A 26,885-nucleotide genomic window follows, 5' to 3' on the forward strand; every position below is an offset into this window, starting at 1 on the left:
CAGGGCAGACAAGCATCCGTAATGAATGCGCAGAACACACTTTGATAGTCTTCCCTCTGCAGATGCACCTCCCTCCCAAGAAGAACTCCCTCCATGTCCCGAGCTCCACGCTGACTGTAATAGTCACTGGACGAAGGACGTTCGGTGGCGCGTCCCATTCACCAACGACCGGCCTCTCTCGCTCGTCTCGTTCTTAAGCGATCTCTCCCCGTTCCGTGTCGGTTGCATCTTCGCCCACCTCTTGAAAACCTCTCCGGAGTCTCGAGAACTCCCATCAGATTTGGCATTTCTGGCCGTGATTTGATCGTTCCATGAGCAGCGGAGTCGAGAGCGAATCGGCATGAAAAGACCCATGTCGAATTTCGGGTCGCAGGCGATGCGGGTGCTTTCGGGTATGGAGCTTTTGACTTGGGTTTCCGTTCTTGTCCCCTTTTGTTTTGACTGGGGTCAATGATAAATCTGCACCATCTTTTTCTTTTTCATGTTTAGTTGTTGGGATGAGATTGCTGCTCCTTGTTGTGTCATTTGTTCTTCTCTTTTTATTGGTGTTTTTAAACTTTGATCGCGAGATGCACTCGTCCTGGCATGATGCAAATGTGAGGAATTCTTGAACAACCTGGCACTTGTTTCTTGGTCCGTTGACTAAGGGTCATATTGGTTTCTGATTCAGAGTTTCAAGGCTGAAGCGTTCTTTGAATTGGTTTGTGACCTGAAGATGCTCTTTGAATTTGACCGTATGGCTATGCTGGTTAAGTTTTACATAGAATGGAAATGACCTTGGTCTTTCAGTTGATGATGCGCTTCTTTGATATTCACATTTTCATTTCAAGTTTCTCTATACTGGCATATCCAATTATTAGCATGAACCGGTTATAAAGGCATGCATGGTCATGAACTACTAATTTAAATGGTAGTTTAGCTTATGAAGTAAGTTCAGGATCATTGTCTTTTCACTCTCTTCTCTGTTAGAAATCTCATTCTTAGAGGAACTCATCTAATGAATCAGTTTTGCCATGACATGTGATTTGTCACTTAGCTGTATTTCCATAGATTTCCTCTTTATGCTTTTCGTTTGCAGCATTATTTGGAGATAAGACAGAAGAGAAAATGGGGATGAGGAACAAATACCGGAAACCAACTACTTTGCATTGCAATGCAGGGAGCAGATGTTCAGCCTTCGCTATAGTATGGAGCTTCATGGGGTGTCTTGTTCTACTTCATCTGATCTCAGTATTTCAAAAAGATGCCGCAAACAAAGGAAATTATTTGCGAACAAGTAACCGTCCCATATATCTTGAACTTGAGACGGTTGAGGAGGACAATTTTCAAATTCCACCACCTAAAGGAAAGCGTTCACCACATGCCACTAGGAACCCAAAAAAGAATAGGAGAACTCACCCTATAGTTGATGAGTTTCTCAATAAGAAATCCCAAATTAGGCATGTCTTTTTCCCTGACAAGAGAACTGCCATTGATCCAATGAATAGTGCAGCAAATGACAGTTTTTACTACTTTCCGGGTAGAGTATGGTTAGATACTGAGGGAAATCCCATTCAGGCTCATGGTGGTGGGATCCTGTATGATGAGAGATCGGGGACATATTACTGGTACGGAGAGTATAAGGATGGACCTACATACCATGCCCACAAAAAAGGAGCAGCAAGGGTAAGTTTCAGAATGTTGAACTCATAGCTATTTTCTCTACTTGTAAGTTATTACTTTTGTTAGCCGATCATCCTTGAGGCACTGAGTTGGGTGTTTGATTCTTGAAAATTAGAATGATTAGTGGGTATTTCTCATACCTTAACCAGAGTGCTTCCCTTTTCTCTTAGCCTGTGAGTTTTTCATGCCAACTTCATGCATCCTCTGAGTTTTTTTCTTATTTCATGATAAGCTACATCCTATTTTTGTTGTATGGCGTGTTTGCTTATCTTGAAGTGTTAGTGTCTTTTGTCACTCCCCTGGAAAAGAAGTGATGCTGAAGGATATGAACTTTGGGGAGATAAGAACACTGGGGGAAATGGAATACATTGCCTCTATTACCCCAAGATTCTTGACAAAACATTTTCTGATAAAAGAGCCAAAGCCATCTGTTTACATAGAGTTCTTTAAAGGCCTGTTTGTTTACATTTAAAAAAATGCAAAAGAGTTTTTTTTTTCTTTTGCTCTCCCGCCAAGATTTAAAATTTTATTTTAGTTTCAGAAAATTATGAAGAAATTATAGGTAAGTCTGTATATACTGTGAAAGTTGCAGGAGTTCAGATTTTAAAAAGAAAAATCAAAATGTACTTGCTATAATTCACATTAAGTAAAAAACAAAATGTAAAAGGTCAATCTTAGACACCTTGGTGTCTTTGCTCTGCTATTCACAGCAAACTTCTCTTATGGTTTTCTTCAAACTCTAAATGCACATGTAGAAGATGTCTTGCTCAACAGATGGAAGCCCCTACACATGTCAAGAACTTTCATTAGTGTCATCTGTACTGAAGTTGCTGGTCAACCGCAATAAGTTTATCTGTATATGCCAGCCTTTTGGACAGCTTGCCTGTCCATTTTATGGCACAACTATACCTATTTCCTCATAGTCATTTGACTTTTCCCACTACTTTTCTTAAGGTTATTGTCACTTAAAGATATCAATCAGGTCATTTTTCTTTATACTGGTTTCAATAGGGTAACTCCTTCACTTTCTTCTTTTCTTTCTTTTCCCCCCTTAACTATTTTTTGATTTTCTTGTTAAAAAAATGATGGAAAGCATGGTGGCTTGCAACATGGCACATAGATAAAGCGCCACATTTGACATGTCAACTTTCAGTCAATATTTGAAGGGAAAATATTGGAGACTTGAGTAATCTCACTTGAAATCATTTGAAAAGTAAAGTGACCTAATCAAAAGCATTTTATAAGTAAAATGATCTTGTCAAATGTAGCCCTAAGGTTGGATTACTATCTTGGTCCTTAATAATTCTCCACCCAATTCTTCTTTGAGAAGAGATGTTGCATTTCATTACTTTTGGTGGAATGTTGGAATTTGGGAAAATGATGTTTATAGGTGAATACTCACATGTAATTGTTGAAATAAACCGCTAGACTTTGGACATTGCGGTTTCTCGAGTATTTGTCATCTCTTAAATATTTTTTGGTCACACATCAACTCTGCCATGACTTCAATATTCTTCATGAACAGGAAATGGAAGTCCCAATTCCGGTGAGATACGGTTGAGTCAATATTTTTCTAAATCTGTATTTAATTCTTTATCCTCTCTTTTCTTAACACGACTTTGCCAGAGGTGCGGTTTTCTTGTGTTACGTTAGCTTTTCGTGCATGTGCAATAATGAATGTTAAAGATTAGTGCTTCTGCTGGAAACAGAATATCGAAGGATAGCCTGACAACAGTTGTTGGGTTCTCCATAATCTCGATCAGTGAAAATGACGATTTCACCTTTCTAAAAATCTATTTGTTCCTCTCACACCTCACAGCAGCCTTAAATTGCACTTTTTGGTCGATGTGCAGTATGTATCAAGCATGTGGTTGAACATCCATGTTATTTTCCTTCGATATTTTGCTTTTCAAGCTCATATCCATTATGCATAGTATCGTTGTCCTGTTGTACCATGTAATTACTTTGTTCGGTCTTTAGTGTGCTCCTGCTAGATAATTGTATAAAGTTTATCTTAGGTCTCAACTTTGGGTTAAATTCAGGTCGATGTGATAGGAGTCGGATGTTACTCATCCAAGGACTTATGGACGTGGAAAAAAGAAGGGATTGTTCTGGCAGCTAAAGAAACAAACGAGACCCACGATCTTCACAAGTCCAAAGTCCTCGAAAGGCCTAAGGTGATTTACAATGAGAAGACTGGGAAGTATGTGATGTGGATGCACATTGACGATGCTAACTACACCAAGGCCTCTGTGGGTATTGCCACAAGCGACTACCCTACTGGCCCCTTTGATTATCTCTATAGTAAACGGCCTCATGGGTTTGATAGTAGGGACATGACCATATTCAAAGACGATGATGGCATAGCTTATGTCATGTATTCCTCAGAAAACAATAGCGTACTACATGTCGGACCCCTCACCGAGGATTATCTCGATGTGGCCCATGTCATGAGGAGGATACTTGTGGGACAGCATCGGGAAGCTCCGGCATTGTTTAAGTACGAAGGGACTTACTACATGATCACGTCTGGGTGCACCGGTTGGGCCCCGAATGAGGCGATGGCCCATGTGGCGGAATCAATTATGGGACCTTGGGAGACCATTGGGAATCCATGCATAGGCGGGAACAAAATGTTTCAGCTCACCACGTTCCTCGCTCAAAGTACATTTGTCATTCCAATGCTGGGTCACCCTGGCGCTTTCATCTTCATGGCAGATCGGTGGAATCCAGCTGACTTGAGGGACTCTAGGTACGTATGGCTTCCTTTGCTTGTCGGGGGTCCAGTGGATGGACCCCTTGAGTACAGTTTTGGGTTTCCTTCATGGTCCAGGATGTCGATCTATTGGCATAGGAAGTGGAGGCTGCCTAACGGATCGAGTTCATCAACGAAGTAAGGGTGTTTTTCACGAGGAAAAAAAAGGATCTGTGTATGTCGTCCATCTTCTTGATCATTCTTTCATTGGCTTACATATCTTTGTGGCTGGAGGCTAGAGCAGTTTCTGGTTTGGAGCTAATGGTGGTAACGCGCTGAGCGGACAGCATTGTCAGTGTAGTTTCTTCTTTTTATACGTTCAGGCGATGTGCATATTTCACCGAGTATATCTTTACAGATGAATGTTGTTTTTTCATGAATATTTCAATCAGTTAAGCAAGCAACTCGGAGAAGTCTGAAATTTCCTAGTTTCTTGTCATGGTTGGCTTTATTTGTTTATTTTTCCTTTTCTCCTTTGCCCTTTGTTTTGCATAGGCATCCTGGAAGGAGTTAGGAGTACTGTGACCTCTATGTTATATGGACCAACTCAATGTGTGACTTGGTTTATTGATGCGAGGTGGTCTGGCATCTAAAGATGTCTTAGCCTCGCTCGCGGCAAACAAGGGGAAAAAATGGTTTAGGTTTCCATTTTCTAAACCAGCGCGCACAGGAGTTAGTTCATTCATTAAAATCGGGACACAACATCACAGAGAATACGGATAATCTACGTTCAAGTGGCAATGTTTCACTATATGGTATAGACAATCAATGTGCGCGACATTACCTCGGTCGAATTCTAGTCTACAACACTAAAAGCAACGCATCGGCCCAAAACCCATCTTTGTCGAAGTAACATGGGATCTGCCTTTATCTCGAGGTAAGAGTTTTTTTCCGTCTTATGGGGTGCCATGATCGTTGACAACCGTACATATTGAGAAAAATTATTAGTATATTGGGACAATCATCGCAGATACATGCACATGATATCATTTAGGAGTCACAAACAGAGTACCGTAATACTCGAAATCAATTGTTCATTCCATTCCTTCCGGTCCCATGCCATAACAAGCTATTGTCCCGGGCCCATTCGTCATCATCGTCAAGAGAGAGAGAGAGAGAGGAAGCAACGTGGAAGCGACGGCCCTTTCTAACGGTACATCACTCCATCTCCTTCGTCTTCTTCTTCTCACTCCTTAAGGCCTTAACTTTGCTTGGAAGCTGAAACTACCAAGCTCGCCCTCCCCGGTGCTCGCCTCTCGGAATAAGCTAGACCACCCTCTTCTTCTTCTTCCTCTCCCGACGGAAGGGCTCGCAAGAAAAGCGGGAATGGCGGTGATGATCGCGGTGGTCGTGGATGGGTTGGGGACACTGGTGAGGGCCATCTGGGGGCTGCAGGACTGGCGGCTCTCGGCGACGTTCCATGCGGTGAGCTCCGCCGCGATGTCGCTGGGCATGGCGTTCCTGGTCTGCTTCTTGTCCGGCGTCCACGGGCATCGTAGAGGTGGTCTTGGCCTTGCTTGGATTTGACTCTCTTCTTCTTCTTCTTGATCTCCTCATCCATTCAATGCTCTTTGGTTCCTTTTCCATTTTCCCATTTTGAATTTGCTTTTCAGAAATCAGACGAATGCAACGAGCGAGTGCATTGTCTTGTGGTCTCAGTCACTCGCTTCACTACTGTGTGCTCTACTACGTGTCTCTCTCTCCCTGTTTCCTGCAGCAATCATGGGCTTTGTACATAGAAATCTGCTAAAATGGATTTATTGAAATGTCTGCATTCATGTTTTGCAGCTTCAGCATCATTTGGTTACACATAACCTGCAGATTCTACTTGTCAATTTATGATGAGCAGATGAACTAACTTCATCACTTTTGGCTCTACATCATCCTTTAACACCACTTTCTCCATACATCCCACAAGTTTTAAGGTTACCCATCATCAATGAATGAGCAAATAAAGCTATGTCTGGTCTGCGGAACCAAGCAAAAGGCAATAGCCAAATAGATAGAGAAAGGAGGATAAAGCTTTAGTCGAAATTCAAGAAGCCAATCGATTAGGCTGGAGGGAATGGGGACCCAAATCTTGTTATGAGCCCTGCCTAACTCTGTTCCCCCTGGACATGATTGCACCTCCATGAGTGACCCCAAACTCAATTTGACCTTTCAACCAATAGCTGCATTGTCCGAATCTTTCATTATGTTATCCTCGCTTTCACGTTCGCCCAGTCACCCAATCAATCGAGTGTTTCCGTCTTTACAAATGCGTACATCCGTTCTGGTTCTTTTGAAACGCGGTATTTGCGAGCACTCGATTGATTCATAAAAAGCATTTCGACCAAATAGACCGACATAGGCAAATTCTAAGTTCGCATGAGCTATTTTTGTATGGATACTCATATTCGAGACATCTCACTGTTCATTTCCAAAGAAGCGAATTGAACTCTACTAGAAATTAGTAACTTTGCGATTGGAAATTACTAGAAATTGATTCTATAAAAATCACATCTAATGTTGAGAAATTACTTAACACTAGAGAGCCTTATTAGTAGCCACAAATTACTTCAAGAATTACTAAATATTTACCAAACTAATAAAAAGAAGAAACTTACATTTACAATTTAGTTATTACAAATCAACACGGGAAAGTTATTAAATATTCTAAAGTACTTGAGATGTTCACAAGTTACTAACCAATTCCGGAGATTTTACATTATTTTGTAAGTTTTGAAATGGAAAAATGACACAAACAGTCCCTGAACTTTGACCCAATGTGCAATGTGATCCCTAAACTTTTAATTTGTCCAGTGTGGTCCCTAAACTTTAATCTAATGTGCAATGTGGTCCCTGAGCTTTTAATTTGTATAATACCGTCCATAAACTTTTAGTATATGTTCAATTTAGTCCCTAAACAATATAAAAATATTCAATGTAGTCCTTGAACTTGAATTAATAAAAAACTACATTGAATATTTTTATATTGTTTAGGGACTAAATTGAACATGTACCAAAAGTCCAATGACCATATTGAACAAATTAAAAGGTCAAGGACTACATTGAACATTAGCTAGAGTTCAAGGATTACATTGAACAAATTAAAAGTTCAGAGATCACGTTACACATTGAACAAAAATTTAAGAACTGTTTATGTCATTATCCATTTTGAAATTACTAAAAAGTCAAGTAAGTTATCAGTCGCTCATAAAAGCAAACTTACTTTATTTGTTAGGAAAGTTACTAACAAATATGGAGAAGTTACTTTTTATTATGTATGGAAACTTACTTTTCTAAATGAAAAGTTACTAGAAGTATTTTAGAGTTACTAATTACTTTGTGATTGCTTAATTTGGAGCTTGGACTTCGGATATTAATTTGCTATAGAGAAGTATTATATTTTATGTAGCTAGTAACATTTCATTTACTCGTAATAGTCATATGCTTTTAGTCATTTTCATATACATCAAAGTAATTTTAAATATGCTTAATAACTCTTAAAAATAAAAAGAAATAAACTCTATGAGGTAGGTAACTTACCATTTTCCAGTGTTATTGATAAGTCACTTTTAGCGTGCTTAATAACTTTCAATATAGAAAAGTTCAGTATCATCATGTATAGTTAGTAACTTTATATATATATATATATATATATTGTTAAGATTCACATGTAATTAGTCATTTTCATTATATTCTCCATAACTTTGAAATTCGAAAAGTAACGAATTTTATGTGGTTAGTAATTTTTCATTACTAGTGATATTGATAGGTGATTAGTAATTTTCTATTAATCTAAGCAATTTTTATTAAATTTAGCGACTCTCATTAGATTGTAATATTGAAATGTGATTAGTGATCTTCATATATGTCGAAGCAACTTTTAATATTGGAAAAGTAACAAATATTGTATGATTAGTAATTTTTCTTTTACCAGTAGTATTGAAAACTCGAAGTAAATTTCATTATTTTTCGTAACTTTCAATTCAAAAAAAAATTGTATAATGTAGTTAGTAAATTTCCACTTGCTCCTTGTATTCATGTGATTAGTAGTATGTATATATACATCGAAGTAATATTCAATATGCTAATGACTGTTAATATAAGAAAGTGAAAAGCTTATGTGATTAGTAGCTTTTATTAATTTTTTCTAATTTTTAGTATAAAAAAGTTATAAAAAACCATACATGGGCCACAGCAGCATAAAATTACCCCCTGACATCAAACATTTATTTCAAAGTCAAATGCATTGGAGTCCTTCGATATGGGCTTTTGCTTGTTTGGCATTAGTCGATAGCAAAAAAGCACTTTTTCAATTTCACAGCAAAATTTAAAAATTTGTCTTGAGAAAATTTCAAATAAGGATATCAAGTAGGGCCATTTTCTCAAAATAGATTTCGGAGTGAATCTAGTTTCAAATAAGGGTATAAAATTACCAAGTCAGTCTCCATTAAGGGCCTGAACTTGCCAGTTGGCCAAATTTTCGCCGGCTAACAAGCACTCGGTTTTTCCATTGGCTGAAATAGGGTATTCTTGTACAAAACAAAATCTAGATAAAAGATTAAAAATAAAAAGGATAAGGTAGAAAAGCCAAAAAAAGAAAAAAAAAATCAAACTAGAGGAGAGAGATTGCTGATGTTCGCAATGGTTTCTCTCTCTTCCTCCTTGGCTTATCTCCAATAATGTCCACTATAACACATTATTCCAAATTAGGCTCACTATGGCACATATACTCACCTCAAACAATCTCAAATTTTTTTCACTGTAACACATTTACCCAAACTTCTTTTTTTACACCAAAAAACCCCAATACGTTACCTTCCGTCAATGGGCACTATTAAAAATCTTATGTGACTGCCTATATGGACGACGGAAGACAAACAATACTGACATGGCGTCGACGTGACACAAATATGCCAACTCATTGTGTTTTAATCTTTCTTTCTTTTTCGTTTGTTATCTCCTTCCTCCTTCGTCTTCTTCCTTGGTTTGCACTTGGTCGGCATGTCCGCCGCTGCTATCTTCACCGTCGCCATCGCCGACATCGATTTCTCTCCGGCCATGCTCGACTACATCTGGGATGGTCAGTTCACTCCTTGCTTTTATTCGAGGCCATTCTGATCAAATTTTCAATGACCTCGTAACCTAACGTAGGGGATTGCTGGAATTCATTCCTCGTTTTTCGTCCCGGCAGTATTAAAAGGGAACTAGACTACAATTTTCCTTTTCCTATGAATGCGTGTGCCTTTTTCTTCCGGGAAACCCCTCTATTCCATCTAATCTTGACGTTCCTAACTAAGTTGGGCATCTAGGAGCCATGTCGGCACCACCTTCCACTGTTGACGGAAACATTTATCATTGACTAATTATTTCAAACGATCATTTTTAAGAAAAATATTTTTCAAATCATGTATTTTTCGCGAGATAAACGGAGCCTTAAACTTTAACTATCATGAGGCTCCTCAGGGTACGGCGTCATGAAGGTCGTCGACCCCCTTTAAAGACGGGGCCCAATCGGCGGTGGCACCTGGGAAATAATCCTGCTAAAATAACACGTATTCTAGATCGATGTAATAACATACACCAAAACACGCTCCACAAAACTTCGAAACATGACAAAGTTTTTATTCCACAATAAAGTTAATAACTAATAGAAGCAATGAAGACAATCATTTGTCATTATAATACACATTCCTCTCATATGCAACCCAGCCCCAGACCAACCGTTCCATTATTATTTATCGCAGCCTGAATTTTCTAAGCTACAACAACAATGAACAACTTAATAAATTAATCAACACTTAATCTACGACCGGAACAAATCCACACTGGAAACGAGGAGTTTCCTTAATGCAAGAGGCTGGGTCGCCAGTTTCAGCGGCACGAAGGGTATTAGCAGTAGAAAGGCTTCGGACGAGAGAAGCCCAGGGCCACTTCGCCGCACTAGGCCCTGAGGTACCCTTTCCCCTCCAGGAAGCAGATGACTTCTTCAGCCATCTCATAAGGGGAAGCACATTCGGATCCCTTCTGTTGCAACACTATCTGCAACATGCAACAGTTTCTTTCAGTTTCTAGCGTTGTCACTTAGTGTCAGAGAAGATGCAGAGGATGCTTTCTTTTTCATTTTATGCAAAGGCGCCGGGCGATAACTGCATGGGCCCGAACACAAAGAAAAGGACATATGCAGCCTCGACCTTACTTTCCTTATTTTAGCTTCCAAGTATACCTCTCTATTTCATCCGACAATCTAATAGATTTCGAAATTTAAACAAGACTTACCTCACAATCTAGTGGAGGTTCGTATGGATCATCAATTCCTGTAAAACCTGCAAAATCATACACCCAGCAACCACTAATTACAATCCACTAGCAGGAACAGAAAATGACACCGGTGATAACTAATTCAAGTTTTTATGCGCTGTTCAGAAATTTACATAACTGACCAAACGACAAAATGTCAATGATCAACTTCAGCGTCGTCCCAAAACGATGCCAGATATTCATCATGAGAACTCAAGACAGTACAAAATTCAGTCCAGGCCATTTGCTTCTGCTAAGGTTTGAGCACTTCTCACTCAGAGTGCTCTTGTTAACTTTTTTCTTTTAAAAATATTTCACCAACACCTTCACGTCCTTTTTCATCAAGCTTATGTGAGTCGTCATCAATCAAAAAGCATTTGAAGGGAAAGTAAGTTATAATACAGAAACCAAGATAGTTTACCAGCATTTTCTTTTACCACCTTCAGTAATGCAGGAATTAACCACCATAGATTTCTATCTTCACTGTGTTCGACAACTCCAGTAGTTCAGAAAGATGACTTTGATTCAAATTAATCAGAGAGAAAACATTCGTAGACAACATAAAAAAGTTGATAGAGCTAAATCATGAAGTATCAAAGCAGCATTCCTGCATCCAAAGAAGTACTAAAAGGTTCCATGTCATCTCAACTACTTCTAGTATTCTTCAAAAACGAACTTCATTTCACACCAGGAAGATATTACCAGAACATAGAAAGAATGTGAAAGACAATATCAAGCAATCAGAAGACACTCTCCAATCACACTCCTGCACAGATACCTTTAATTTTTCCAGCTCGTGCTAGCTTGTACAAACCCTTGGGATCCCTTGACTCACAAACTTGGAGTGGCACATCCATGAAGACCTGCCATATGTGAGGTTCCCTGGTCATTTTTTCCCTCACAAAAAAAGAACCGATTATCTGGCTCTGGAATCAGCTTCTTTGATCTCACTAGTTACAATATGTCAGGCAGAGACTCCAACTGTCGAGGACCACCTACCTCAACGAAATCACCTTCTGGCAGCATGGCACGGCAAGCTGACCTATCTTTTCTATATGGGGATATCAGACTAGCAATGCAAATCACCCCTGCATCTGCAAAGAGCTTGGCTACTTCGCCTGAAAATCACGTATTTATTAAGTTCAATGGCACCAAAACAAAGATGAACTTGGTCACTACAAGGAAAAACTCGCATCCCTAAATGCTCACCAATCCTTCGAATGTTTTCCGCACGATCTTCTGCCCTAAAACTCAGATCACTGTTCAAACCATGACGAACATTGTCACCATCGAGGATATAGGTCAGCTTTCCTCTTGAATGCAGGCCCCGACTTAAAGCACAAGCTAGTGTGCTCTTCCCTGTTAAATTCATAGATATATAAATACGAGGGAGCGAGAGAGCGAGAGAGAGAGAATGAAGATGGCAACAAAGTTGAAGTTGATAGTGAACTATTTAGGACTTTCAAGTGGTTTACCGAAATCACACGAAGGAAAGGGCCATTCATCTGGAATAAATGAAATGACCAACCAGCGAATACAACAGTCACAAAAAAGGGGAAAACATCAAAATAGCGCATCACAATCCAGATGGATCGCTTGAGTATTTTATGCCGGAACATTTACAAAGATTGCCCCTACTTCCGAGAATAAGAAACCTCTTTAGAGAAAGTACATCATCAAAATGGATCAACCATCCAAACCCGAACATCCCGGCAAGCAATTCAGATAGACACTTAACAGCGCCCACGAGAAACTTTATAGTCACTATCCTCACCATTTCTTCATCCTTCTAAATATTGATGATTGGACTAACAATTCGGAAAATCATCCGAGAGTCACAGAACATCATATTCCAGCCCAAAAACTTAAGAACAAAACGATCTCATGAAGTGTATACTTATAGCGCTTTAGCCTCCATAGGCCTGATGAGGACCTCTATGCTATATACAATCCTCTTACATTTGGCCAGTCCACCTTTTCTATTTATTTGTTCTGAACAAAACTTACAAAGATGTTTTTTTTTTCTAATAGGCTTTTCACTAACTTATAATGGTAGACTTGGAAATACATTATGTAACTAAGACAAGGATTAAGACCTATTTGTTGAATAGCACTACCAGTCAACATGTGATGCAGTATACAGAACCATACAGTAGCACAGCTAACAATGAATAACTGCGGGTTTGAAAATACATATGTCTAGGATATTCACGGCACAAGAATAAAAAAATTAGCATGAATTCTACATTATCTAAGCAGGCAACTCCAATACTAGCCCATAAAAATGGGTAAAAAAAAAAGGTTGCTTCGCCACATAAGATGCAAGCTCCTGAATAGACAAACCTGAACCACTGAGCCCTGTGATCCATATGACACAGCCCTTTTGCTGAAGCAACTCCTGCCTGTCAAGTTTATCAACCGAACAACTGTGCCACTTGATGTTTGTTGAGTTTCCAACAGTAGATATCTGGTGGAGATTTTCACCTAGTTAGATAGTCAAAATGAGAATCTCACGGCTTATGCAGTCAAAAAGAGAAGTATAGAGGCCAGATTTTCAACAAGCATAAAGTTTCCTCGAATTTCCAATTAATTCAGATCGAAAAGTCGATGGCATTTCGAGCTACAAATGCCCCTGCCCGGTAAAAGCAGGTTCAAGGAATCAAAATTCCTCCACGCAGCGGTCCATTCAGGATGATTGACATACATTTTACGATAACTCGAATAAGAGCCGCTGTACTGTACACAAAGTTCCTAGCCTGTAAAGCGCAATGGCTGCACAGGACGTGCAAAAGCTAAACCAACAGCAAAGGCATCTTCTTCTTTTTGTTCAAATAAAAGCCGCGGCTCCAGAGAGCCGACATTTTGGCCCGGAGACAGAGACGTGGGAGAGACCGTCAAACTTGGTTTGGTCAGCATTTTCAACCAAACATTCCACAGGAAACATGCATGTACCTCACACCCTCTTCTCACATTCAAAATCTCGAACATCTTTTCGCCAGATTCGCGTCGGTAACGCGCCAATTCGCAAAATGCACGCGAAAACCCCCCCATCCACACGAGCACCGAAAACAAACAGACAAGCACCGCACGATAGTCCCCGCTTCTCCTCGCGATCGCGAAGCTTTTGTTTTCCATTTGGGGACAAAAAGAAGAAACACCAAAAAATCAGACGTCAAATCCCGCCACGAAAATCGAAAACGCACCCCCCCAATCAATCAATACCTTCAGCGCCATCAGCTTTGCTGTTCACGTAAGCCGCCCTGCTCTGCGTCGGCGGCTCCATCGCTCCAACCGGCGCCAGGGGAACCGGCCTCCCGCCGAGCCGGAGACGCGACCCCCGCCCGAACCGCGCGGCGCTCGGCCCGGGGCGGCAGCTCGCGATCCCTAGGCCCTCCGTCCTCGCCCGCGGCCCCGATGCCCCGTACACGCACGCGCCGGGTGCCCGAATCGCAGTCGGCATCTCTGGAGGCCCCCGAACCAAAACCCGACCCGGACCGAAACAAAAAACCAGAAAAAACAAAAGCTGGTCAGAAGACAACCCAACCAGAACGAACGTGTGTGTGAGAGAGAGAGAGAGGGGGAGATCCGCGGATTCGGGAGGCGGAGCGGAGAGATGTACGGGCGGCGGTCACGGCTGGTCCGTGCGGGTGGAGGCGTCGCTCGCTCCAACGACACCGCGCGCGGCACGTATATATACGCGCACGGACGCCATGGCCGCGGACACGTCGCGCGCGAGCAGGGTTTCAATTCACATCTCTAGAGAGAGAAAGTGATGGATAGAGAGAGAGAGAGAGGAATGGTTGGTGAAGAAGGGGAGAGAGAAGAGAGAGGAGAGAGAGAGAGAAACCACCATGTCTCAAGCTGGGAGGACGACGAGGAAGAGGAAGGGCAGGAGGAGGTGGAGGAGGCGAAGGAGGATAGGCGCTGATGAGAGAGAGAGAGAGTGGCGACACGGTGGATCCCATACATACGCCACGTGAATGGTACGGACCGCCTTTTTTTAAGCTTTGTCGCTTTTGCTCTTCCTTTTAGGCCTTTTTAGCCTCTTTGTTTTTTTCTTCCTCTCTTCTCCTAATATAGGGGGAAGTAATGCCGGGGGTGAAAAAATGGCATTTTGAGGAAATTGCTTCGACTTTTGGGCAGGACCTTCAATTATTTTGGGGGTTAAGGACATCGATCTGTTTTGGGGGTAAGGACGCCAGGGTGCCATCGGATTTTTTCTTTTGGGAAGGGCTTTCAATTGGGGCTCGAAAATGTGATCCTTTCTTTCCCGAAAGAGGTTTCGAAGCGGATTTTGCTTCCAATTGAGGGGGGCCTCGATGTAGTCTCGAGGGGATATTAGGTGAGCACATGACACCTTCTCGACTCGAGTTGTGATTGGGGGGGCATTTTCGTCCGGAGCTTCTTCTGTTTTTTCTTTCCTCTTTTATTTTTGTTCCTTTCTGTCCTTCCTCTTCTTTCTTCCTTCGACCGGTTCTGAAAAAGAGTTAAGAGTAATCGGTTTCGAGGTGATCTGGTTCTTGCTCAGAAAACAAGAATCGGAGTCCGGACCAGGGAGACCGGTTCCCAATTTCTGGAATCGGGAATTCGACGGGTTCCTAAATGGGCCAATAGAACCAGCGGCATATTCGATTTTTTTTTTTTGATTTGTCGTTAATATTCAAGATTAAGTTGAAGATATTCTTGATAATCAAAACGTTTTTACAATTAGTGAGCTACGTGTAACATTATAGGTTTCACGAAGATTTTTTCAATTTGTGGCAAAATTTGGTTGAAATGAGTAACTACTATTGTATTTTAATTTGTTCTTATCATATCACTCACGCTAGGGGTGTCAATGGGTCGGGTTTACATGATACCCGACCCGACCCAAAATACTAGACAGGTGTGCTCGGCCCGACCCGAGACAAGACCCGAACAAGATATAGCTAAGTGATCGGGTCAGGTCGATCCGGGTCGGGTTCCGTGTTTCAAACTCAGCCAAACGAACCTTTTCTCATCCATCCCAACTCCCCATTATCTTGCTCCTATGCATTCAATTATATGTTCACTCATGCTCTATTTTAAGAAGTAGAAGATCTACAATTCCAGAGGCATATCTGAACGAACACACAGCAGAAATCCAATACACAACGCATCACGCTCCTAACACTCTCCAGTAATAATCCAGTAGCAAAAGAAGATCGCCATCATGTCCGGATACAAAGACACGTCTCGGGCAACCAAACGAGCAACGAAAAGAAAATCGAAAAGCCCAAAAAAACAAAAATCACCTCCGATACGAGCACGGTTCCGACAACCCATCGGCTAAGTCCTCGGCGCGGGGGATTCGCGGCGACCTCGACGAGGAAGGAGCGGGAGCCCTATCGGGCGCGGGAGGGCGGGCCACGCGCGACCCGAGCAAGCCGCCCCCGGCCTCTCCGCCGGCCGGCTTGCTCCGCGCGGGGGAGGGGGCGCCCCCCGCAGCATTGACGTTGGCCATGTCGCCGGTGCGGTTGCGGGTCGGACTCGATCGGGAACTCGATGGTCTTGCCTTCGGCGAGGCTGCGGAAGCCCTGGATGGAGGACTCGAAATCGCAGAGAGAGACGCAGAAGAAGCGAGAGAGTGAGAGAGACGTGGAAGAGAGATCTAAATGGTTTCCTTGTTTGGGTTGGACTTGAGTACCCGAGCCCAATAAATACAAAACAATACCCAATTATCTTTATTGTTACCAAGTTGAGACCCAACCCGACCCAATAAGAAAATTTCGTGTTCAGGTCGGGTCGGTTCGTGTTTCGGTTCGGGTATTGTGTTTGATTTTGACACCCCTAACTCACGCCCATAGACCTTCCTTTTCGAAATGGGAGATAGAGTAGGTTTTTTTCTTTATATAGTTTTAAGAAATAAAAAATTAAAAAAAAGTCGTTCCTCTCTGGATAGTTTGGATGGGCGGTTCCACACCTGGGCGGAAACCCTGATTCCAATTTGAGCCGATGCTCCTGAGAAACTCTCAGAACCAACCGGTCCAACCGGTTCCTTTTATTCAACCCTAGAAAAGTCGAGGCATTTTGAATTGTTTTTCGACACGGGCAAAGTCAAGGAAAATCCCTCTAAGGTTATTTCAATATTGGACCTCCCCTATGAGGTTATTTCGATATTGGACCTCGGACATATAATAGTCCAGAGTCGAATCTCTCATAGAAAGAAAATATTTTCTCTCGTGGTAGCCTGCTCCGGTCCCCTTACCAAACCTTCCTCATTGAATTAGCCATGCACTTCACATGTTTCTCTCAACTCTCTGGTCTTCTTTCCCACCCACCCCCCCGAACGCTGGCCGTTTCTTCATCAAACCACACGAGCTCGACGGGGGGATCGACAGTGGCGGCTTGGGCTCGGGGATCAAGCTGGTGTGATTTCCCAAAGGAAGAGTGAGTCCGGTACGACGAGGCTAGGAGCTTGGAAGGCCATTGAAGTGGGTATGAAATGGACGTGCTCGAAGATATGCACGTTCGGTCAAACCTCATTTGAAGCGTTCGCAGTCGTTGCGCTTGCTTCCTTTCATTTGCTGCTCGTTTTCTTTTTCAATTTCTGAAGACTAAAGAGAACACGTCTGTCGCTGTAGATCGGAGAAGAAAGGTCAAAGCATGCATGGAGGAAGAGAACCTGGGGGAGGGAACGTGACATTCTCTTTTCGCAAAATATATGCTGGTGTGATTTTTCCGTTTTCTTTCTTTTTAAAGGAAAAATAGTTAGCTTCAGTTGAAACCAGGGAACCGGGGAGACGAAGAACAAAGAAGAATTTGAACAAAGAAAAGAAGAAAAATATGTAAGGAAAAAAATGAACAAATTATCATAGTTAGGAAATTGCTTGGCATGAGCGAGCTTTGCCAAATAGTGTTTGATCTAATTTTTTTGTTCCCGAGAATCGGTTTAGGGAATAGAAATCCAATTTGTTTAATTTTTTATTCTAGGCACAAATTCTTTTGCAAATTTGTGCCCCGAATAAGATTGCGGAAACGAATCGAGAATAAAAAAAAGTAGATTCTTGATTTAGAAAGCAAAAATGAGAATCGATTTTTGCTTGGCACAACTTTTTTCTTGTTTTTATAATAGAAAAAATGTATGTATCAGTGCGCAGTAACCCTGTGCCATTATCAGTGAGATTAAAATATTTTAATAAAAAATATTATTAATAAAAAAAAATTTACCGACCATAGCCACTTCAAACCATGGAGAAAAAAATAAAAAAATATTATTAATAAAAAAATTCTTACGAGCCATAGCAAAAAAAAAAAGTAAAAAAATATTATTACTAAAAAAAAGGGGCCAACGACCAGAACCATGGCAAAAAAAAAGTAAAAAAAAATATTATTACTAAAAAAATTTACGAAGTATGGCCCATGACGTGACCGTAAATGGCGAAAAAATAAAAAAAAATATTTTCAATAAAAAATATTTTTATAAAAAAATTATTAATAAAAAAATTATTTATAAAAAAATATTTTTCAAGCCATGGCCCGGAAGCCAGAAGCCCATGGCAAGTAGCGAAAAAAATAAAAAATATTTTCAATAAAAATATTTTTATAAAAATATGAAGTATATAATAAAAAAAAATTTATAAAAAAATTTGCAGTATTGCTTCAACATGGCCAGAGAGCGTATGGCGAAAAAACAAAGAAAAAAAATATTTTCAATAAAAATATTTTTTAGTAAAATATTTTTTTTTTTTTAAAATTATTAATAAAAAATTATTTATAAGAAAAATTTTTTCATACTTCAACCAAAAAAAAATAAAAAAATTATTTTTAATAAAAAGTATTATTAATTAAAAAATATTTTACCGGCCGCTGGCCAAGAAGGAGGAAGAAGAAAAAAAAAGAAAGAGAAGAAATATTTAAATATTTAAAATGTTATTAAAATATTATTAATAAAAAAGAAATTTTATCTTAAACGCAGCGTTTACGTTGCTTTCTATTTCGGGAATGAAATGCTGGGTGGATTCAAAGCGCCTTGTAAAATGCTCGAATGGGTTAGGGCGCGAGGAATCGAAAAGAATCGTTTCGACAAAGAATGCTGATTGCTCGAACCTGAAGAGATTACTGTAATCTGTGACGCTTAATATCCAAGAAAAACTCTGGCAAATCTGCGTGTGACAAATTTACTGCAAACTTATTTTTGACTACCAAAAAAATCCCAAATCGATACATCTATAACAATTTTACGCTCCGTTAGTTTCCGTCAAATTTGCTCGTCAAAAACTGAGATTGGATGACACGTTGTAGTGAATGGGTGTACCGGTTTGGCGTTTTAACGGACAAATGTGCAGTTTGTGTTTTTGTGTGGTATTAATTTAATTTAATGGAATGTAAATTTATCACAAGTGCACCAATTTGGGGTTTTTGGTGATCAAAAAATTATTTTGGGATAAATTTATCACATGTGCACCAGTTTGGGGTTTTTTGTGGTCAAAAAATTAATTTAGGATAAATATTTCATAAATGTATTATTTTAAGGTTTTTCATGATATTAACTCTTAATAATAACACCTTTACCCAAAAAAAAAACTCTTAATAATAACACATCATGGTCGACCAAACAAAACATAACACATCATGTGAGTTTTACAAATATAAAATATTCCGTATCAAACGATTGTATAAAGCGAAATAGTAAAAGGATATGGATAGTCCACTTCATAGACTATCCATATCTTACTAAATCAGCGTGGATATGATTACAGGACGTAGAGTATGGGAAAATCGATTGATCGGACAAATCATGACATAGGCTGCTTAACCACTTGGGCCAAACCCCTGGGCCATGGTGGTTATAGAAAACAATTATATATGTGCTCTAATTTTACAAGCCAGATTTTTCGTATAATTAAGTACGGACAAATTCACAATGAGGACAATAATACATATAAATATGTCCAACGTAATGTAAGTCGATTATAATATATCCATGAATCCCCATCAATTTGCACTCGAATGTTTATAATACATATAAAGGTACACTCGCGTGTACCTTTAGATGAGGCAAGTCTTGAACGAGACCCGCTTGATCTTGCGATGCGCGTGACCCATGTGCCTCAAGATCACCCGATAATAACCCGGGAATTCGCAAAACTTATAGGCCGAGATGGATTTCGACCTGCAGTTGAGCTCAAGGAGCGCCCCCATCAATTGAATGGCATTGAAGCTGCTCGTCTCCTCGCATTGGTGCAAGGACATTAACACAGATGCAGAGACGAGACAGCTTTGTTCCTCGGTCGGCCGAACGATTCGGTCGGGTGGTCCAACCATCAATCCAATCAACTCATTAAATTATCCGGGACCAATATCTGCCGGTCCATCACGACACATCGCAGGAGAGCTGCAAGCATGATAAATGATGAGATGTGTGCTCCAATCACTTATATCCATACTACTGATGAATGGGATTTTCTTAAAAAATTTCTACGATACTTAGTGAAGTACTCTCGACGTTTTTTCTGATTATCGTAACAAAGGAATGTGAAAGGGAAAACGGTATAAATGTTTCCCGAATTTTGACCCAATGTGCAATATAATCTATAAATTATTAATTTGTTCAATGCGGCTCCTTAACTTTAATCTAATGTGCAATGCGATCCTTGAACTTTTGAATTGTTCAGAATAATCCCTGAACTTTTGGTGCATATTCAATTTAGTCCATGAAGGAACTAGATTGAATCCAGAGATAAAATAATTAAGGGAGTAGATTGAACATTTATTAAAAGTTCATCTACCACATTAAACAAATTAAAAGTTCATGGATCACATTGCATATTAGGTTAAAGTTCAGAGACCACATTGAATAAATTAAAAATTTAGGGACAACATATACATTAAGTCAAAGTTCAACGATCATTTGTATAATTATCCTAATATGAAATAATAAGGGTGCGCATGGCAATCATTCTGTGTCCGGGAACAGATTCTGGTCAGAAATGATTATTTTTTATTCTATGCCCGAGAACAATTTTTAAGCATTTGAAGGCGTTTGATAACTGTCCAAAATTTCTATTCTTAGAATATAAAAAAAACAGAAATGCATTTGGTAACTACACAAAATTTCTTTTTATTAATAATATTTTAATTATATTTTGAATCTTTTAATATTTCTTTTTTTTTTTACTTTTTTTCCTTTTTTTTTCCTTAGTCATGGCCGGTTGCCGATCGCCGGCGCGGCAGCGAGGCCGAGGGCGCGAGGGCATCGCGGCCCTCGCAAAGCCTTCCATGGCGGGCGAGGCTCGACCTTGCCGTGATGGCATCGCGGCCGACCTCGCCGTGGCCAGAGGGTGGCGACGGCGAGGTCGGCCTCGCCGGATCACGGCGAGGTCGAGCCTCGCCGGCCAAGGCGAGGCCGACCTCGCCGTCGCCACCCCCGCGACGACGAGGTCGGCCTCGCCGGATCACGGCGAGGTCCGAGCCTCGCCCGACCAAGGCGAGGTCGGCCTCGCCAGATTTGGGCAAGGCTGACCTCGCCAGCCCTGGCCGATCACCAGTGGCCGGTCGCCGGCGGCGGGCCGGAGCCGGGAAGAAGATGAAGAATAAATAAAAAAGAAAGAAGAAAACCACGAAGAATGAGTTCCGGAAAAATTGTTCCATAATCAAGAAGTTACTTTTTTTTGCTTCTTGATTCTGTTTCAAAATTGATTCTGAGATCAATTTTTTGCAAAATTGTGCCCAGGCACAAAAATTTTAACAAACGGATTTCCGTTCCCAAACTGATTCTGAGAATAAAAGAACAGAAATTTTTACTATTGGGCACGTTGCCAAACAGGCCCTAACTATCATGTCCTTTCTTTCTTTTTCGGTCAGAACTATCATGTGCTCTTCCTTTTTTTTTTCAAAACTATCATGTACTTGAGTGAGTGAGTGAGTGGTTTCTTTGGTGGTAGGTATCTATTCTTATGGTGGGAAGTTACTCCCACTAAAATTAGTTCATAGAAACGCCCAAGTATATTTTTGACTTTACTTGTTTAGATTGTTTGTCGCAAACCAAACTTATAATGCATGTCATACATGTATCCCTAGCATTGGCTTACATACATACATATATATATATATATATATATATATATATATATATATATATATATATAGGGTGTCAAATTCATTGACTTTGTGACCTAACACTTGTCTACCTGCCTATCTTACTTCTTTTAAGCCACAATAAAATCTGGTATTGTCAATGGAAATAATAAATTCAATAAAAAAGATATTATATCAAACCTTTAAGCTCGACAAATCTCCAAGTTTGTACACAAAAAGGTCCCGTCTATGTGTATCAAATAGGGTTTTGCCCATAGGATGGCCAAGGTGGCTTCTAAGATTGCTGTGAGCATTGGAGACGTTGTGATTTTTCAGTAGTGCATCCATCGATTATCACAACATGATGCTTGACTACTTAGCCAAGCCCTTGTGAGGACTAACAATTATGATTTCTTTAGAGTATATTATCATTTAGCCCATCGTTACGAATCTATTATTTATAACTAAAGTCGGTGTTGAGAGAGTTTTTGTGGCACTTAACTTTATCTTAGTGATATATTTTTTAAAAAAAATCAAAATCGGATATAAGTTGAAGGGAATGGATTGCGCTTTTTCCACTCCCTCTTTGACTAAAACACTTCTCAACATAATAATTTGATTATATTACCCTTTACAGGTCCCACTTTTTAGCATCCACCTTCTGCCAAATTTTTAAGAAAGTGTTTTTACATTATTTCCAATTGTGTCCCTTTTCTTTTATTAATATTCTATTTATTTTCTTGACTCACTTTCCTTATTTTCTTCCTTTTTTACGTTTCTCTTATGTAATCACTCACAACAATAATAAGGTAGAGAAATGGAGACTTTCACGCTTGTGTGGGTGGAGGCAACTGAACTGGTCCTCTTGACCCACGACAGCACCTTCTCGAGCTGCCTAAGTGAAGGCTCTATGCCACATGTTTTATGGCAGCAAAAGGATGATGTTCGCGGAGAGTGGCGCATATTAGTGGGGAGGTTGTGCATTCCGTATTTGATGAGCCCGGTAAAGGTAGAGGATTTTGCGTCGATGAGGAGGAGCTGGGAAGGGTGATGGGAAGGCTAAGGGCAACGGCCTTGAAACTTTCTCTCCACAATCTAAAACACTTCATTGAAAAACCCTTATATGCACAAGGGATCAATGAAATTCGCAAAAACAGCCTTGCTCACAAGCAAATTCTCTTAACATTTCATCACCTCCCAAAGCCTGAAAATCAATTTCCTTGCCTTCTCTCCATCTAGCTGTCGAAAATATACATCAACCAATTTGCTAAATTTCCTCGCAAAGTGCGTGAACTACATTGAGGTTGAGCGAGTCGGATCGATAACCGTGGAGATAGAGGTGGCCAAGGAGGAGGGCTTCGTTGACGTCTTGGATGTGGCCCTGCCTAGGATATGCAAACAAAAGGACATGACCTTCATGATTCTCCATTTCTATGCCTCTTGAGAGAGAAGAGAGAGAGAGAGAGAGAGAGAGAGAGAGAGAGAGAGAGAGAGAGAAGAATTAGGGAGAAATAGGAAATCAATCAAAAAAAAAAAGTGACAAAGGGATACTAAAAAGTGGGACCAACAAAGGGTAATATTGTTAAAAGACTCTGTTACCATAGAGAGAATGGAAAAAACGTGGCCAGTAATTTGTTAGTCTATTATTCGATAATTAGTCAATTATATAACTTAAATTGACATTTATCCAAGTGAAATCTGAAATAGACTGGATATTCTTTTTAAATGTGATATTATGGATGTAAAATCATAAATCAGCTAGTTTAAGTATGGGATCAAAGACGCCTCTCTCCTTCTCTTCGACATCTAGCAGATGAAGAAATACGGAAAGGCTGGGGAATTCCAAATGCGGGATTGGAATCGTCTTCAAGAGAAGAAAGAATTAGAGGTTTTTATGATTTGATGTTGTAATTAGATATTGTACACCATTTATTGAAATTGGTACAACTTAGTATACATGTTCTGATTTAAGTTCAGATTTGCAATTTTATTTGTATACAAACCAATAAAGAAATTTTTACGAACATAGTGTGGGCAATCTAACTAGTAGAATAATTATGACATTTCAATAGCTACGTTATTAGCAAGTAGCTTTTTCTAGAGCACTCCATATTCAAACCTATCAAAGCATTGACTAAATTAATCTCTTCTATAAAAATAAACCTTCAAACGTACCATAATACAACATGAGTGATATCTGAACTTTTTCTTTTTCAATGTTCAATGTAGTTTCTGAACTTTATTTTTGTTTAATCACAACTTAAACTTTCGAAAAGTCACTCAATATAGTCATTTTGTTAAGTGTATTTAGCCTATCAAGTTAGCGTTTAAAGGGTCAAAAAATTGATGTGGACTGCCACGTGATTTTTTAAAGTTAGCAAATCATTTTTCTCCTTTCTTTTTGGACAAAAATAATGCGGGAGATGACGTGGAAGTCACACATAAATCAGGCGAACGCCAGTACGACTAATTTAATACGTCGAGTTAATTGAAATTATGGTAACATCAGCTAACAGTGTTAGAACTTTCAATGAAAAGAATAAAAAAATGTAACAAACTAAAAGGAACGTGGAAAATGGTTCATGATTCCTCGAATGTTGCACATCAAACTTTTTTTTTGGGGGGGCCCTTTTCTTTCAACTTCTTGTCAACTTTTTCCCTGATGTCCTTCGTTCTAGTGAAAAAAGATGTGATCAGGGGAGCGCAGAACAAGCCCCATTTTGGGACCCTTTGTTGAATTAGAAAGGTTGGACCAATTTTTGTGAGGCTACCTGCAATTCCAGTTGGAAAGAGTGCAAACGTTAAGAATCATTCCAAAAGTTTCATCCCAAGAAAAAGGAAGTGGGGAGAGTTTTTGAGATCCCCTAACGGAAGAGTGATGCTTTTGCGTGTTGATGAGATGGTGTGTCGTTTTTGTCTTTGACTGATGAGATGATACGCCACGATGGATGCACACCTCATTTTAATGTGTCGAGGCCCGCATTCCTCGCACCCCTCATGCCCCTCAATTCCCTTCCCATTTTTATCTTCCCGGAAGAGAGGAGATATCCTCTGATTGCTTTATAACCTGGGAACTCCGAGGCTAAAGCCTTTTAACGTTATACTTAGGACGAAATGTCTTATAATATATGATGTTTATTTTTAATGGTTTTCTTGTTAGGATTTTATGATGTTTTTGCAGCATGCTGCTGGAGCTGCTGGTGGGATGTGTTTAGCAGCAAATGGTCATGATGGGGTTCCGATCAACTTTAAATAAAGTTTCGAATAATTTCTAACAAAAAATTTGATTGATGTGAAGATTTATTTTGTCATGATTTCCTTGATATTATAACTTTTGCAAACATTCATGTTGATACCAACATTCAGAGTAATATCACAAATATAGTTTCAAACCCATGCAATTCACCAGCATCTTGCTAGTTATTGAGTGAATTTCTAAAGTTTCATGATTAGATTACAAAAAAAAAGGTTTAAGGATCACATTTAACATTGAAGAAAAGATTAGCGATCACTCATTCATTACCTCAACACGAGGAAGCTCCCTAAGGAGGTGCCTCCGCTGGCATTGGATTCCATGATCCCGTTCTTGAGTCATGGTGTTTGGTCTTAACCAACTTGACATTACTAATTAGTTTTGCATTGACATTGGCTTCATTGAAATTCACCTCAATGAACACGAAAACCTTAGTATCAGAATAACCTTAAGGGCCACTTTCGCCACAATGTAGATAGAGCGTTATCTGATGTTCGTAAATGGATTCGTGCCTGAGGATTAGAATTAAAAGGTTTGAAAACTGTGTCTCGTAAAAATAAAAGTTCTTTCACCAACAATGTCGAATAGGTTCATAATGGAGAATTGGAAACTGAATCTATCTCATCGGCTTAGCGTTCGAAATATTCCACATACCTACAAGTTTTATGCGTACAGACCTTATGGTTATATGAGAATATCGAGTTTATAAAATAACGTCGCAACTACGGCTTCGTTATTGAAACAACTTAATCTCGAAATATCAATAATATCTTTTCCTTACGTCTAAAGGGGTCTTGTCATCTATGCTTCGAAATTGGAAAACATTTAATATATGAATATTTAACAAAGCATTTTTAGAGTACTCGTTAATAAAATCCTATTTAAAAAAGGATTAATACCACGAAAAACCTAAACTGGTACACATGTGATAATTTTATCCCAAACTGATTTTTTGACCATAAAAAACCTCAAACTGGTACGTCTGTGATAAATTTATCCCAAACTAATTTTTTTACCACCAAAAATCCTAAACTGGTACATTTGTGACAAATTTTCCTCTCCTTAGTTTCCATTAAATTGGATTAATACCACGAAAATGACAAACTGGTAAACCTGTGACAAATGGAGAATGAAATCCCAAACTGATACACCCATCAATTACCACATGTCATCCAACCTAGCAATTTGACGGTAAGATTTAACAGAAATTAACGAATGGTAAATTTATTACGGGTGTATCAGTTTGGAGTTTTTGTGTGATCAAAAAATTAATTTGAAGTAAATTTATCGCAAATGTATCAGCTGAAAATTTTTCGTGATATTAACCCTTTAAAAAACAGGCCATGGTACCTTACCAAAAAAAAAAACAGGCCATGGTTACCATTAAAAGAAGCTACCCTTGATATTTCAAGTAATGCCCAAGGGAATGTTGACTGTCTCACTCAATGCAACGGTTAGTGCCACAATTTAATGTAAGCCGCTTTCTACATTAACCCCTGTCTGAACCCACTTGCTCCACCAACCCCTCTCTCCTCTCTCTCTCTCTCTCTCTCTCTCTCTCTCTCTCAATTCTTGCAACCTCAAATTTGTCTCCTTAGCTAGTATTTGTTAATGGACAATTACTTGGATATGTGTAATCAGGTCAATGCTCCATAGGAAGCAATTTAGCTGGCCCATCAGATCCCTAATCGTATATTTAGACGCTTAAGTTACGAATCAACAAGCTATTTTGAATTAGCAACCCTGGACGATGATTGAAAGTTAGGTTGATTATAGCCATTCCAACGTGCACTGCACACAGAGTTGTATGATTGAGGACTGATTGATGATGTGATATTGTGGAGCTTCAACGTGTTTCATGATGGGTCTCTTTCTGGAATATGATATTGCTGC

General features: G+C 39.7%; 2 protein-coding genes across 4 annotated transcripts; one reads left to right on the forward strand and one right to left on the reverse strand.

The window, feature by feature from the left end:
• On the forward strand, nt 1–4,821 carry LOC115691565 (uncharacterized). Of its 2 annotated transcripts, none has more exons than XM_030618247.2 (3): nt 1–392; nt 1,079–1,665; nt 3,705–4,821. In XM_030618247.2, the coding sequence occupies exons 1-3, from the start codon at nt 341–343 to the stop codon at nt 4,557–4,559; spliced, it is 1,494 nt and encodes a 497-aa protein (XP_030474107.1). In that variant the 5' UTR covers nt 1–340; the 3' UTR covers nt 4,560–4,821. The 2 variants fall into 2 exon arrangements, with proteins under 2 accessions (XP_030474107.1, XP_030474108.1); XM_030618248.2 differs by having other exon boundaries at nt 2–392; nt 1,160–1,665.
• Nucleotides 4,822–10,006: 5,185 nt separating this feature from the next.
• On the reverse strand, nt 10,007–14,222 carry LOC115691570 (adenylyl-sulfate kinase, chloroplastic-like). 2 transcript variants are annotated; one of them, XM_056302435.1, is made up of 7 exons: nt 13,925–14,222; nt 13,046–13,186; nt 11,912–12,061; nt 11,702–11,820; nt 11,481–11,565; nt 10,682–10,728; nt 10,007–10,444 (listed from the first exon to the last, which is right to left on the reverse strand). In XM_056302435.1, the coding sequence occupies exons 1-7, from the start codon at nt 14,160–14,162 to the stop codon at nt 10,346–10,348; spliced, it is 879 nt and encodes a 292-aa protein (XP_056158410.1). In that variant the 5' UTR covers nt 14,163–14,222; the 3' UTR covers nt 10,007–10,345. The 2 variants fall into 2 exon arrangements, with proteins under 2 accessions (XP_056158410.1, XP_056158413.1); XM_056302438.1 differs by having other exon boundaries at nt 13,046–13,169; nt 13,925–14,071.
• Nucleotides 14,223–26,885: the final 12,663 nt, after the last annotated feature.

Source organism: Syzygium oleosum, unplaced genomic scaffold (genome assembly GCF_021117445.2).
Source record: "Syzygium oleosum isolate NSW1041296 unplaced genomic scaffold, Sole_v2.1 Sole_v2.01, whole genome shotgun sequence".
Classification (NCBI taxonomy): Eukaryota; Viridiplantae; Streptophyta; class Magnoliopsida; order Myrtales; family Myrtaceae; genus Syzygium; species Syzygium oleosum.

What these genes read in the sequence shown, in the direction of transcription:
- LOC115691570 (XM_056302435.1), bottom strand. Translation starts at nt 14,162, where the DNA reads ATGCCGACTGCGATTCGGGCACCCGGCGCGTGCGTGTACGGGGCATCG. An exon ending in CAAAGCTGATGGCGCTGAAG is followed by an intron (nt 13,187 to 13,924) that starts GTATTGATTGAT and finishes CTATCTAACTAG; the next exon opens with GTGAAAATCTCCACCAGATA. An exon ending in GGAAAACATTCGAAGGATTG is followed by an intron (nt 11,821 to 11,911) that starts GTGAGCATTTAG and finishes CGTGATTTTCAG; the next exon opens with GCGAAGTAGCCAAGCTCTTT.
- LOC115691565 (XM_030618247.2), top strand. Translation starts at nt 341, where the DNA reads ATGAAAAGACCCATGTCGAATTTCGGGTCGCAGGCGATGCGGGTGCTT. An exon ending in GGCGATGCGGGTGCTTTCGG is followed by an intron (nt 393 to 1,078) that starts GTATGGAGCTTT and finishes TTTCGTTTGCAG; the next exon opens with CATTATTTGGAGATAAGACA. An exon ending in ACAAAAAAGGAGCAGCAAGG is followed by an intron (nt 1,666 to 3,704) that starts GTAAGTTTCAGA and finishes GGTTAAATTCAG; the next exon opens with GTCGATGTGATAGGAGTCGG.